Source organism: Aristolochia californica, unplaced genomic scaffold (assembly GCF_029961685.1).
Source record: "Aristolochia californica isolate CCGP_79_NKW_82.1479 unplaced genomic scaffold, dmAriCali1.0.hap1 SCAF_6, whole genome shotgun sequence".
NCBI lineage: Eukaryota > Viridiplantae > Streptophyta > Magnoliopsida > Piperales > Aristolochiaceae > Aristolochia > Aristolochia californica.
In genome coordinates, this window is record NW_027182257.1 from 35504800 (window position 1) to 35520086 (window position 15287).

Consider the following 15287-nt stretch of genomic DNA (forward strand, 5'->3'; position numbering starts at 1 on the left):
CCTTGTTTCAGCATTCATGTGCTGGAGAAGGGGGACTGTTCGCTTTTCCTCCTTCGGTCCCGACTGGAGAGGTTTCCTCCTTCGATCCCGAGTCCCGTATCTTCACCTTGGGTTTAAGTAAATGAGCCGGTTTGCGAACCGAACCTCATTCGAGTTCGGCTCGTTTACTTAAATGAGCTGGAAACCCGATCTCGAGTTATATCAGGTTTATTCGAGCCTGAACCGAGCCAAGCTCAAACTACTTGTGAATCGGGTCGATTCCATGCCACCCCTAGCCCACACGTTCAAAGTGTTTGACATTCATTTAGGTAGGCACAAAAAATGACTGAAACGGTGCATATCTGTTACCACTTTCCTGGGGTCCTTGTCATATCTGTTACCCCTTTCCTGGGCTCATAACAAGGACCATCAATGAACTCCATCGACTCATCATTTTGCAGTTTTCGTTTGCCACTTGCTCTGATTCCTATCTCTGCTGCGTCTTAAAGTTTCATCTGATGGGTTACGATGGAGAAACCAATTTGACTTGTCTTCGTATTAATTCCGTTCGAGCCAACACAGCAGCAAGATGCATGGGTGGGTATGGAACTGCGCTAGACGTCTCAACAGTTTGCAGCTGCTGATGACTACAAAGACACTCGCGTCAGGAGCCATACCAATATCATGTGGAAGAATTTATCACCATGTCAGTACCTTAAAAGAAGCCCAATGGCGTGCGCCCCCCAGCAAGCCTACCCAACTATATGCAGCTCGTCGTTGCCCTCCATTTTCGACGACTCCAGTAAAGAGCATTAAGTGATCGAACCAGTGAATTTTTCTTAGGAGGCCAGGAAACTACTCACAAGCCCAGATATTTTTAAGCTGATCAAGAGAGCAAACGGTAAGAGGCCAGGAAACAAGATTTGCTAAGTGAAGTTGCTATTCCACCTACCAATTTGATGATCTTGTTTAGTCATTCAATAAGACTTTCAGAGTTCAGAAGGGGGATGGCCTTCTTTTGGCTTGGAAATTAAAGGCAGTGCTAAATGCAGTCATGGGCTCTGAGAATTTTTAAATGCCTAGTTCTCTCCGTCAACAGACCATTGGGTATAAAGAAGCTTGGGCAAAAACTGGAACTTCCCTCAAAAGAATCGTTTGGATCAGTTCTTCCCCTGAAACTAATAACATTACTTCCCCGACGAGACCGGGGATCAGGAAGCCTAATCCAAGACCGACAAAAATATTACAGCAGAAAACAAAAATCTAATATTCCTTTTTCTATATGGGATTTGACGATTTCTTGAAAAAATCAAGGGCGTCTTGAAAAAGAGTGTGATAGTTTCCCTAAATAGAGCTATTGACATGGATAATAATGGTCTCCCTACTAACAAATTTTAGTTGGAATTTTTTTTTTTAATTTTACTCATTTTTCTCAGGTTATTAGAGATGCAGTTTAGTGTAAATTCAAAGATAAGAACAAGTATTTAAATTTTAAATTACTACTCTTATAAAGTGGAAAAAATAATTTTTTGAACCTTCTGAATAGCTAATGAAAAACCAAGACATTTTCCAAAAAAAAAAAAAAAAAAAAGCATTTTTATAAAACGTACTTCAATATGGCAACCTACTTAGAATGTCCAAACGATTGTTCGAAAATGATCGCTAAGGGTGTTTTTACCATTTTTTTTAAATAGAAAAAGATGAAAGTTAAGCACCAAGCCTCCAAACATACCTGGCCTCAACCTAACAATAAACTGAGAAATATGACTGCTCCCTATTTTCACCATTAAAGACAGATTATCTTTCTCCATGGCCAATAGGTCTAACAAATAAAGTACCCCATAAACAGAATCACGAAAACCCACTCCGTGTATATAGGGACCACAGGCAGGTGGCGCTCTTCATTAAGAAAGAATCAAATCACATTGATGATCGTTGATGCAACTGTGAAGTTCTCTTTGGAGGACTCTCTCTTTCTCTCTCTCTGTGCAGAGTACAAATACTTGAAGGTGTTCACCACCTTTGTTTGAGAGAGGACATAACAGAAGACAGAAAGGAAAGCCAAGTGGCCTCGAGCAGAAGAGAGAGAGGACGAAGAAGAAGAGCTAACCATGGAACGTATGGATAGCATGAGAAGGATAACGCACTCCGAGAATGAAGAGCTCCTTTGCAGATTGCGAGACAGGAAAACTAGGCAAGAACCGTCCATGGGATGGGTTTTCCACTGGAGAACTATATATATGGATATTTTTTTCTTTTGGAAGAAAGAAAGAGCTGATTTTGGCATGGGTTGTTGGTGGTATTTGTTTTTGCAGGTTGGGCATCAGTGCGACGAAGATAGAAGTTCGTTTCGAGGATTTGTGTGTAGAAGCCGACGTGCTGTATGGTGGGCGAGCTCTTCCCACTCTGCTTAACACAACCATCAACTTTACTCAGGTTTGGAGTTTTCCATTTTCAGTTCTTTCTTCCGTTTCTTGACAAAGACTGTTAAAATACGACTGACCTCTTTCTTCCGTTTATATAATCCCAAAATGCCTCTGAATGTAAGCTCTGCACAAGGGTTTATATCTATCGTATATTTTGTCGAGAATCCATTAACTGATCATTACTATTGATAGTGACTCCACTCAAAGCTTGACGTTTTGCAAGATTGAGGAGTTATTTCTATGATCTGCTTGTATCATAAAAATTCTTTTTAATTATGGGCATATGAATCCAGTCTGCAGAGAAGGTGGAAAAAAGAAGAAAAAAAAATCTGAAAGAAAAGAAGAGTGACCAGAAATGGTGTGAACGTAACAAATCTAGGCAAATGGTACTCAACCTTCGGATGTGAAGTAGAAAAATCCGAAAAGTGATCTTGTAAAGTAAGAAATCCAGAGAAAGGTTGAGATATTCCTAAATGAAGGACAGAAATCCGAAAGTTGGTTATCAAGTGAAAATTCATGGAAGTTGGATGAGGTTCTCCGAAAGGAGACTAATCCGAAAAGAGATCTTCTCGAGTACTTGTCTCTGTTTACATGTATATATAGTTTTCTACTTTGACTAAAAATAAATTATTCGATTTAAAATGTAAACAGCATAATGAGATCTTCGTCTCTTTCTCATCTCCTTTGTTTAAAGGGGAGAAAATTAGTATAAAATATGCAACACAGACTGGTCAAATTTCAAACAAAAAACTGGGCTAAATTGGAAGCTAGATGATTGAAAATTCCAGGGAAAAGGATTGCTAATCTTTCCCAGAGTAAGCCCACAAATTTTCTTTATAAGAGCAAAAATGAAAAAGGAAAAATGAGAATTACTTATACGTTCTATATCAGTAACCTGTCCCAATACCACATCAAACGAGTTTTGGTAGAAAGAATTTATTGTACTAAATTTCCTTGCACGTTAAACAGAAGAATTTTTTTGAAAACACCTGACCAGCTTAATGTGCCATTAAGCTATGGTGAGCTCACCAAATGGAGGAGATAATGCTCTTCGATAGCTACTGAGACAACCATAGTTTTAACAATGACAAATATTTTTAATGCTGACAGGAAGTTTTAGGTTTACTTGCATCAAGGAAGAAGCCTCTGAAGATTCTTGATAGATTAAGCGGGATCATAAGGCCATCCAGGTATGTCTTCTGTGTGGTTAACTAATTTTCTTAGTATCTGCTTAATTCCCAGTCTCTACGTTGATTCAAGGTGCAGGGACAGCAAGGACTTATAATCAATCCTAGAAGATTTCTACACAATAGCATGAATTGCTCTTCTCTACTCATAATATACAGAAATGGCAATTCAAGGACTAAAAGACAGTCATGAACAGAGGTTCTTGCACAGTACTAGTCGGTGCTTTTTCTATTTTCCAACATATAAAGAAGGAAATTATCCTCAACTTCACCATTTACCGTACAAAGAAAAAAACACAGAAACAGACGAAGTGCACGAATAGCAACCCATCACTGGTCTGATTGCGATGCCACATCCCTGAGCATTTATAAGTTCATAGTAGACTGACGTTTGAATCATCTTCATTTACATCACATTGAAGTCCCCAAAATCTGCATGTCGTAATTCGTATATCTGACAGGATGACTCTTGTTCTCGGGCCACCGGGTTCTGGAAAGTCCACCTTCCTCCGTGCTTTAGCTCGAAAACTGGATTCAAGCCTAAGGGTAAGCTGCACCTGTTTCTATTATAGAGATGGTGATAGAGCTAGTCGTAAAGACTGCCATCAATGGTAGAAGGTGAGCGACGGCGATTAATTAAAGTCAATTGTAACAGGTAAAAGGGAGCGTAACTTACAACGGCCAAGACATGAGCCACTTCATCCCGCAACGTACCTGTGCGTATGTTAGTCAGTTTGACTTCCACCACGCAGAGATGACGGTGAGAGAGACGCTGGATTTTGCGAGGCGCATGCTAGATGCCGGAGAGACTACCGGTAGGATACCTTCTGTCGTCCGAGAATTTCATTAATAGTCACACAAATGAAATCGAACTTGCATTTTTGACAGAGACGATGGTGACAGGTGCAAACCCAGATGTTGAAGCTGACCCAGAAATTGACGCCTTCGTCAAGGTATGTCCTTGGGATACCTTCATTTTTCTTGTTTCTTGAACTCGACAGTTTATCGCCACAAACTATGAGAAATGATCAAAATAACAACCCCTAATTATGAAAAGAAAAACGGAGAGAATACGTAAATTACAAAAAGAATCTTATTTCTGAGTTCCCGTGTCGATTACAGGTCACAAAGGACAATGGAGGAAGAAATTTCGTAACAGAATACGTAATCGAGGTACCATTTATCGTTAACGATTCTTGGAATGAAAAAAAATGCATTACACTTGAATCGAAGTCGATACAATACGTGAAAGTAAAAAAATGCAGAAATCCGTCTGCCTTTTACCCATTCATAGTCTTTCTGCTTTGCAGATATTGGGATTGTCAGAGTGCTCGGATATCATGATAGGAGATGCTATGAGAAGGGGTATTTCTGGAGGACAGAAGAAGCGAGTCACAGTTGGTAATTTATCGCATCAATTATTTAATCAAATTGGCTTACAACCATGTGAGATCCTCCATGTAATGGAAGTCTTTTGGTACAGGGGAGATGCTGGTGGGGCTAGCAAGAACTTATTTCATGGATGACATATCTACCGGATTGGACAGCTCTACAACTTATGAGATCATCAAGTTCCTGAGTCAGATGGTTCACTTGATGGATTTCACCGTGGTCATTTCTCTGCTTCAACCACAGCCTGAAACGTTTGAACTCTTTGATGATATTATCCTCTTATGTGAGGGACAGATTGTCTTCCAGGGACCCCGAGAAACTGCTCTTGAATTTTTTGCATCTATGGGCTTCAGTTGTCCTGAAAGAAAGAGCACCGCAGACTTCCTCCAAGAGGTAAATTATTTGTAACTTCAACGATCCCTAGTAAGTAATATCTACTTATGATGATGATAAATTGATTGTGGTTGTCTCAAAGGCAAAACAGCTTCACTGACAGTAACTGCAAGTAGTTAATATCTGCTTATGATGACAAGTTGATGATAGTGGTTGTCTTAAAGCCAAAAAAGAGCAACTCTACCCATGGGTATTGAAGCATTGCCAAGTCCACTTGAAACATAAAGGAGATTATTAGGAATTTATGCACATTCTACAATCTCTCCAGCCCACCTACTTCCAAGAACTCAGACACTTGCTATTACCCAGGGTCCTAGAGGCTTTGAGCATTTAGTTCCACCCTTTTACCCAGATAGACAGTGAACCATCACTCCAATAATTTCCTGAGAGTAACTCTTAGAACGGCTTCCATACCTATCCTTTCTGATTCCTGACTTCAGTAAAACATAGTAGACTAAAGTCACATTTTTCATTGAATAATCAATAGAATATTTTGACTGTCCATGAAGATTACAATAAAACTGTCACCAACTAAACATATAAATATATGATTTTCACGAACAGGTGATCTCAAAGATGGATCAGGAGCAGTACTGGTCTGATAAGCAAAATATTTATCAATATATTCCAGTAGAGAAGTTTGTCAAATCGTTCCATTCCTACCCACTTGGAATGTTTATTAAAGAGGAGTTACAGCAACCCTACAGTCAACCCAAAAATGACTCTTCCACTCTTTCACAAGAGATGTATCAGCTTCCCAAGTGGAAGCTCCTCAAGGCATGCTTCAGCAGGGAAGTACTCCTCATAAAGCGAAATTCTCCAACACACATATTCAAGATTGTTCAGATATCATTTTTAGCTTTAGTGGTGATGACAGTGTTTCTTAGAATTAATATGAAGCACAGTTCAATCACTGATGGAAATAAGTATATGGGAGTTATTTTTTGTGGAGTTGTCATTGTGAAGTTTAATGGCATGACAGAACTTACTATGACAGTTCTAAGGCTGCCAATTTTCTATAGGCAAAGAGAATTGTTATTTTTACCAGGATGGGCTCTCCTCTTATCAATTTTCCTCTTGAGCATCCCCATGTCTTTGATTGAGTCAGGAATATGGACTACCTTGACATATTTCACAGTTGGATTTGCACCTTCTGTAACAAGGTAATCGTTTCTTTCTTTTTTTTACTTAGTATAAGCTTGATGAGAAAATAATGTTAACACTCTCACTTCTCCTTCTGTTGTTTTCTGTAGATTTTTTCAGCAATTGTTGGCCCTCTTTCTTGTCCATCAGATGTCAATGGGTCTCTTCCGTTTAATTGCCATCATAGGAAGAACCCAAGTTGTGTCCAACATGCTGAGCACAGCAGCACTAGTGGCGTTATATATTCTAGGAGGCTTTGTCATCTCAAGAGGTCAGAAATTATCCAACTACTGTATGTTTGTAATTTTGTTGGAAGTATTTCTACAAAGCAGGAATAGTATCCTTTTTCCTTCTTTTATTTTCGCAAGGATGTCAGGTTTATTGACTGTTTTATGTCTTCATCCCTACACAGATAATCTCAAGTCATGGTGGGCATGGGCCTATTGGGTATCTCCCTTGACATATGCTCAGAATGCAGTTGCAATCAATGAATTCCTTGACGATAGGTGGAACATGGTACGTTTTGCATTACAGGATAGGTGAATGAAACTCTTAAGCAGGAACTCGATAATGTGGATTCCAGGATCTATGGCATATTGATAGCGCTTTATGTATCAATTTGGGCAATTTTCCTCATAATTTTTCCTTCCAGAAAGATGTTTATATCAATTTCTGCTGCAAGTGCTTCTGACTAAAACCAGATTCTGACTAGTCTATTTTATATCACAGCCAATACAAGACAATAGTGTTGATGAAGATACTATTGGTAAGGCCATTCTTAGATCAAGAGGAATGTTTACTGAGTGGCACTGGTATTGGATTTCAGTTGGCGCTTTACTGGGATTTTCTCTTCTCTTCAATGTCTTAAGCATTTTGGGCTTAGAATATTTCAAGGGTATGATATCATATCCATACATACAGCATCCACTTCACTTGATACTAATAAATTTTCTCCTTGCTGACTGTCTCCCTTGTCGATTTCAGCTCCAAAGAAACATCAAACCTTTCTACCGGCTCCTGCCAATCAGAAGAAAAAGACCAAGAAGAACATAAATGCTAACATGGATGAAAAAGATGTTAAAACTCCAAAAAATGGGATGGTTTTGCCTTTTCAACCTATTACTCTTGCTTTCAGTCACATTAGTTACTTTGTTGACATGCCCACAGTACGTACTTCTACTGATTGTATTCAGTAACTTTTTACCCCTTCAATATAATCCATGACAAAATAAATTGAATGTTATCTAATTTTCTGTATCAGGAAATGAGAAACCATGGATTTCATGGTAAAAGGCTTCAGCTTCTAAAGGATGTCAGTGGTGCTTTCCAACCTGGAGTGCTAACTGCATTAATGGGGGTAACAGGAGCTGGCAAAACAACGTTACTTGATGTTCTAGCGGGAAGAAAGACAGGTGGATATACAGAAGGAAGAATTACTATCTCTGGTTATCCAAAACAACAAGAAACTTTTGCCAGGATTTCAGGTTACTGTGAACAGAATGACATTCACTCTCCTTTTGTTACTGTTAATGAGTCACTTCAGTATTCTGCATGGCTACGATTGCCTTCAGAAATTAAATGCCAAACAAAAAAAGTAAGTTTCTCTCACCTTCAGCCTGTGACCTTAAGAAGTTAATTATGGTTTGAGTGGATGTTTGTATTTCCCAGGCATTTGTGGAAGAAGTCTTGGGCTTGGTTGAGCTCAAGCCATTGAAGAATGCAATGGTTGGCCTTCCAGGGGTTAGTGGCCTTTCCACTGAACAAAGAAAAAGGTTAACAATTGCAGTGGAATTGGTTTCCAGCCCTTCAATCATTTTCATGGACGAACCAACGACCGGATTGGATGCCCGAGCTGCAGCGATTGTAATGAGAACAGTGAGGAATACAGTTGACACTGGACGAACTGTTGTGTGCACCATTCATCAGCCTAGCATAGAGATATTTGAAGCTTTTGATGAGGTGGGTCCTGAAATTTCTAAGTACAATACATGGATAAGATATAATAACAGTAAAAAATACCAAAGGAAGCCATTCTTACCAGTAGAAGCCTAGAGAAAGTTTTCTGATAAAATTTGGTGCAGTTGCTACTAATGAAGAGAGGAGGACAACTCATCTATGGTGGACCTCTTGGCCATTTGTCACAGAACATGATACAGTACTTTGAGGTGAGGAGATATGATTGCTAAGCATTATTTGAGTTCTTTAGAAGAGTTTGTTCTTTCCAACGGCAATATCTTTTCCTAGGACATGAAAAATCAAAGATGCTATCACAACCACATCTGTTCACAGGGTATTCCAGGCGTTCCAAAGATCAAAGATGGACAAAACCCAGCGGCATGGATGTTAGACGTGAGCTCTCCTGCAATGGAGTTTCAGCTTGATATTGACTTTGCACAGATCTTCTCACAGTCATCTTTATACGTGTAAGATCATCAAATCATTTATTAACGTTAGGCTACTGCAGAATTATCACCCATTTAAAGATAATTGTCTGAGCTTTGTTATGTATTTGAATGAAGGAAAAACAAGGAACTTGTGAATGAGCTAAGCAAACCAAAATCACACTTAGAGGACCTCCATTTCCCATCCAAGTACACACAGAGCTTCCGAACTCAGTGCATAGCATGTTTGTGGAAACAGAATCAGTCCTATTGGAAAGACCCTGAACATAATGTCTTTCGTTTTGCCAACACAGTTGTGGCCTCCTTCCTCTTTGGCACCATATTTTGGGATATTGGTTCAAACATGTAAGCCTTGAACCCTACTTCTTCTTGTTTGATTTGTTTGTATAAATTCCATTCTCACATGAACAACCTATTGCAACAACAGAAATAAGGCTCAAGACCTCTTCAACATTTTAGGAGCGATATATGGATCAGCCTTGTTTCTTGGATTCCCAATTACATGCACAGTGCAACCTATTGTAGGGCTGGAGCGAACTGTCTTTTACAGGGAAACATCAGCCCGAATGTATTCTTCCATGCCTTATGCTATTGCTCAGGTATATTAAAGATCTTGAACTTATCGAAATTACTGTGCTGTGATATAGATGCTGATGCTGAGCTTTTTTTCATCGTTGCTCTTGACATTTACTTCTACAGGTGGCTATTGAAATACCATACATTATCATTCAAGTTGTAATCTACACCTTCAGTGTATATTGGATGATTGGGTTCCCGTGGGAAGTAGCAAAATTCCTCTGGTTTCTCTCCTTCATATTCCTCAACTTCGTCTACTTCGCATTGTTTGGGATGATGACTGTTTCGTTCACACCAAACCAGGAAATAGCCGCTGCACTCTCATTCCTCATCTTTGTTATGTGGAATCTTTTCTCAGGTTTCTTCATCGCCAGACCAGTATGACTCTTGCCTCATCCAACTCTTTTTATCTATTCTCTTTCCTTTTTCTTAGCTTCCAGGATTTTTGTTCCGTGGCACAGATGATCCCAAAGTGGTGGAGATGGTTCTACTGGGCCGATCCTGCTGCATGGACTGTTTATGGTTTGATGATTTCTCAGCTGGGAGACAGAACCGATCTCATCCACGTGCCAGGGCTACCGGATCAGACCGTTAAAGAATTCCTGAACTCTTACATGGGTTTAAGCTCTAACCATTTGGGATTGATGTTGTCCCTGCACTTTGTAATAATATTTGTTTTCCTGTTTGTATATGGTATCAGCATCAAACATCTGAACTTCCAAAGAAGATAGAGAAATATAAAAATAAGAACCTGAAATTTCAGCATCTTCAAGTTAATTTTACCTCACAGTGGGTATTCCCTGTACGCTCTACAATTAGGATCTCTTTAGGTGATGAAGTGTGGACTGCTCGGTGCATTTTGGAGGTGAAGAAGAAACATTTTTTGTTGATCTTCAAAATCTGTTTTTTTTATATCATTAGTGTTTATTGATCTAAAAAATTACTCATTTGGGTTACTTTGTTTTTGAAAAATTAGAAGAGTACTGAAATTGCAGGAGTCAACCTTTCTTTCGATCCCAAACCAATTCAAAAAATGCAAACACGAGTGCAACAAATAAATGAAGAAACTTTCTTAAAAAATAATATTGAGACTCAAAAAGAACAGAAAATGAAAAGAGAGAAGAACATCTAATGAAAGAACAAATTTACCTGGAATTGAAGGGTTAACACTTCAAAGCTTGTCTTTATGCTAGGATTAACACAAATTATCGTTACATCAGCACTGAAAACATCTGAAAATTCAAACATGACGGAATTGTAGCATGCCATGAAAACAAACGCTCGGCACTTAAACCTGAAATAGGAGAAGAAATAATTTTGTGTTCATTAATTTATTCATCAGTTGAGATTTTTTATCTTATAACCGATATACGTGAAAACAAAAGAAAGAAACACTTAAACCAAGTAATTCCCGTTGGCCCATGTGGCTTATGAAGAGGAGATGAATCAAGATTCTAAATTAAAAATTAAGTGTTTAGTGTGTAATAATAAAATGACACACACCACATGAAGACAATGATTTTTTATCTCAATGTACCTTAGTGGTAGTCACTGCCCAAGAACTATTGTTTGGGAAAATTCCACTAATATGCTCTATTACCTAAATATTGCGAAGAGATTTCAAACTCTCTTTAAGCATGTAATCCCCAATTACACAAATAGATTTATCCTTAAGAGTAGATTTTGGCTCTCATGTGTAGTCCCTTTCTAGATTTCAGGATTTAAAATGCCAATTCTTCTAACTTTCAGGTACTAGAGAACCTCTATTAAAGAAAGTTAAAAATACAAGAAATAAAATCAAACTTATAACTTTCTTTTGAAGAGATAGTCTTTCTCCTAGTGAGGTCCAAACTTTACTCATGAGAAGTGAAATATATAAGAGCTTGATGGAACTTTGAATGCAAAGAGAGTGTAGAGAAAATAAAGGGTTTAAATTTGGAGTTTTTCTCTTCAAATGGTTAAAATTAGAATTTTAGCTCAAAATTAATCTTTCAGAGGTTGGTATAGCAATTTAAGCTCAACTTTTAGTCCTCTATGAATTTGAGGGCCTATATATAAGTTTCCCGGTGAAAGTAGCCATTTTTTACCATTTTCAAAAAGTTACAAAAAATGTTGATCAATCAATGAAAATGTATGATCCATCTACCATGTATAAGTTCTATACTTTTTGTTCCCTAAGACCTATTGATTGATCAGAGCATCAATCAATAAATTTTTAGCCTTTCAAAAAACTCATTGATTCATCAACCCATTTCTATTGATAGATCATCCTTTATCGCACTAGTTATGTAGAATTCTATATGATCGACCATCCTTTATAGCATCTTCCTAGCAACATTTTTTATGATTGATCATGCTTGCACCAATGATCGATCATGCTTTTTAAGTTATGTCAGAGTACATTTTGAATGATTTATCAAGCCTATATAGGTTGATCGATAATGTCATAAGCCAATGTACTATTTTGACATTTAAGCATGATATAGTCTATCTTAAGGGATTTATGCATTCGGCTAAAAAATGGTGTTGAAATATTTCATACTGTAAAGCTCATTGTGCTTAAAAAATAGCAATTTGGTTGACTATGTACTTACATAGCTAGAGTTCTTGAGGTGTTCTATTTGACTTTTACTCTAGGTCTACAAGTCTCTTCTTTGTGTAAGTTCTTCTTCAAGAACAATCTTCAATATGTTTTTGCTTTGGGTCTTGACTTGGCAACTTGATTGATCATTTTTTTATCTTGAACTTTGGAAGGCATGTCTAAAATACACTGATAACACCGTTAGTAGCAAACTTTCAAGCTAACCCTTTTTTAATCATCACAATAATGGAGACGACCATGATTTTACCATGGGTCTAACAATACCAACTGATCTCTTCACTTATTAATTGGAGAGGACATGAAAGTGGTAGGTATTGGGAATGACCCTAATTTGAAATACTATGCCAGTGGCAAGGATATTATTGTGTTTTGAACTGACCTTAATTTGAAATACTATGTTGGTAGTTAGGTTGTTATTGTGTTTTGTGTGTATCAAAATGAGCCAATGGTGAAATATTCTAGTGCAACTTCAATTGCACCTGGTGTACCACCTATGTGTTATGAGTCTTGCTTCTAATTTGCCATAGAGACAATAGCTAGAACTTCTTTGAGTAATTGCACCATAACAATTATATTTTGAGTAAGAATTGAGTTGTAAATTCTTAAACCCATCAATGTGAAGAAAAATCTGCATTCCTTTGTCATGTTGTTTGTTATAAATTGTAGCATTGACGAAATACTTGCAGCCAGAAGGTTCAAGGTGGGCTTCTAATTGTCTGGATTAATATTTAAAAGAATTTATTTCAAGTAAACCTAAAGGGAGGGAGGGTGAATAGGTTTACCATATTTTCATATTTTAATAGAATTCATGAATAAATCCACTACATCAAGGTTTTTTTTGTATAGTGGTTCAAATCACTATTTCAGATTACCACTCTCGTCTCAAGGAATCTTGCCTTCAAGTTAAAATGATCCACTATGATAACCTTACTGGTTCCTTTACAACACCTAGCCAACCCACCTTTGGACTTAAGGCCAACAACTTTAGGTACAACCACCTAGACCTAGAAAGGGATTTACAACAAAACAACAAGTCAATCTACACCGATTGACTTGAAAAGCAAGAAGATTGTTAAGAAGTATGATGTATTTCTTTAAGTCGCCCTTCAGTTTTCTTTTTCATTGTTTGAAAGGAGCCTAAGGGGACTCATATAATTTTTATTGAACTTTATGATATAAATTCATTCTTGAGAGGAGTTTGCCCTTATCTAAACCTAAGGGGGAGCTCCTCAACATGCTCTCTAATTCAGCCTTTCATAGTCGTCTTCTCTCTCAATTTTCTCACCACCTCTCTTTTGTTCTCTTGTCTATTCTTCTCCATTAAACACTTAAATTTATAAAACCCTAGAATTTAATATGCAGAGCAGGATTCTAGGATTTTAATTTGAAGCTACTCTAAATTTTTTCATGAAACTTCAGAGGAATTCAACACATGCCATGCAAAGGAACCATGCAGAATTTGTAACTAAGTCGAAGTTTAGTACACACGTCTATGTTTTTGAGAAATCTCTTAAGGTAGATAAATATTCATAAATTTTGTGTTTTTATGATCTTTCTTTGAGTTTCTAAAGGTTCTATTTGAGTTTTTCAAAAAAAAATTATATTTATGAATCTTTTTTGCTCCATGAGAATCTTCTATAAACTCCTTTTAAAAAAAATCAATTTAAGACTCATCAAACTAGGCCAGATTTTATTTATTTCATGATCATGGAGTTTCTGAAAACTCCTCTTGAGTGATTCCTTCTATGCCTTTGCGGATTAAGAGATATTGCATCTCCTATGAAACTTGAAACCCTAACTTAGGGTTTGATGCAATTGCGTCAATGAGTTCTATTTCTAGTGCATGTAAGAGTTTCTTTCGTTGCCTAATTGATTGAGTCAGGTCATTAAATCATTTTTGGCATCAAGTTCAAGTGCTCTAGAGTTTAAATTCACGTGCACATGTGATGCCATTAAAGATTCAATTTTTGCGTTAATTTGCCTTGTTTAACTCACACATGCTAAGTTTGTTGATTAAGGCTTTGTTCTTAGAAATTGTTTATGTTTGCTTCTTTCATAATTGAGAGTGTGTCTCCATAATCTCTTTTTTAGTATTCAATTAAATTCTTCTTAATTTTTGGAATTCTAGTTTTTTTACCTTACTCATGATTGAACATTCGTCTTCTTTCCATGAATTTGAGAAAACTGATTTCTTAAGAATCACTACAATTCCTTTCAAACGTGTCTCAAACTAGTTGTCCTAGTCTAAATCTATCAAGACATTCCTCACAACTTTGTGACTTAGATGAACATCTTTCAAATTCACCTTCAATGATGAGGATTGTAGCTACAAGAAATGGCATAAAGAAGACACATTGGTAATTAATTAGTTGATTAACAGTATGAAAGAGTTTGTAGCCAATAATATGTTTCAGCTTGAAACTGCCAAAAATATATGTGATACATGTCTGAAGTTTTATTCGAGTACTGAGAACCTTCAAAGGCTCTATGATTTTTTTATGCCATGTACAATACCAAATACTCAAAAAATCACAATGAGTAGTTTGCTCGATTTAGAGGGTTCAATTTGTTAAAGAAGATAGTGACATTATATGTAATTGAGTGAGTGGCATTGGATGTAATCATGTAATAACTTAAGTTCCTTTTCTTTACTTCTGTATTAGGCTTTTTACCCTCACAAACTATGAATAAGAGGTGAGGGGGAGAGCTCAAAATCATTCTCTCACTATTGCCCTCTTGAAACCCTAGTTCTCTCACACTCATCCCCTCTCTTCTCCTCTCCTTGCTCTCTTCTCTTTTCTCTCTTCTCTCTTTCTTCTCCTCTCTTCTCCTCCTTAAACCCAGACTTTCTAGTGATGGAACACTAGGATTTAACATGGTATCAAATCAGGAATTCTAGGGTTCTTAAAGAAAAAGTCATTTTATAGTGTTGAAGCATGCAAAAGAGATCAAATTCCAGCCATTAGATGAGGTAAAGGTGTTGTTTTTTTCTCAAGTTTCAGCAAGGCCCTACATTAAATATGTGCGTTAAATCCCATGTTCATTGCCTAAAATCTTTCATTATCTCGTTAGAATCGACCCCAAATCATTTTTAGAATCAATTCTTTAATCTATGCAAAATAGAGTGCAATTTGGCCAAAATCATGGCTGAATTCGATTTTTTTTATAGGCCTTATTGCTGCCTTTT

The 15287-nt window shown here is 37.2% G+C and overlaps 1 protein-coding gene across 1 annotated transcript; it reads left to right on the plus strand.

Moving 5' to 3' along the window:
* The first annotated feature begins 2099 nt into the window (after positions 1–2099).
* LOC137934117 (ABC transporter G family member 45-like) lies at positions 2100–10229 on the plus strand. The gene is made up of 22 exons (XM_068778351.1): positions 2100–2173; positions 2295–2415; positions 3516–3595; positions 4054–4138; positions 4248–4407; positions 4481–4545; positions 4715–4765; positions 4903–4993; positions 5076–5377; positions 5942–6540; positions 6631–6791; positions 6933–7036; positions 7250–7413; positions 7488–7686; positions 7782–8114; positions 8189–8479; positions 8602–8685; positions 8810–8943; positions 9040–9267; positions 9350–9521; positions 9622–9876; positions 9960–10229. Exons 1-22 carry the CDS (start codon positions 2100–2102, stop codon positions 10227–10229), a joined length of 4023 nt encoding a protein of 1340 aa, XP_068634452.1.
* Positions 10230–15287: the final 5058 nt, after the last annotated feature.

Excerpts from the sequence above, each read along its gene's own strand:
- LOC137934117 (XM_068778351.1), top strand. The coding sequence starts at position 2,100 with ATGGATAGCATGAGAAGGATAACGCACTCCGAGAATGAAGAGCTCCTT. Across the intron at positions 4,139-4,247 it reads AACTGGATTCAAGCCTAAGG|GTAAAAGGGAGCGTAACTTA; the intron begins GTAAGCTGCACC and ends CAATTGTAACAG. Across the intron at positions 8,480-8,601 it reads TATTTGAAGCTTTTGATGAG|TTGCTACTAATGAAGAGAGG; the intron begins GTGGGTCCTGAA and ends AATTTGGTGCAG.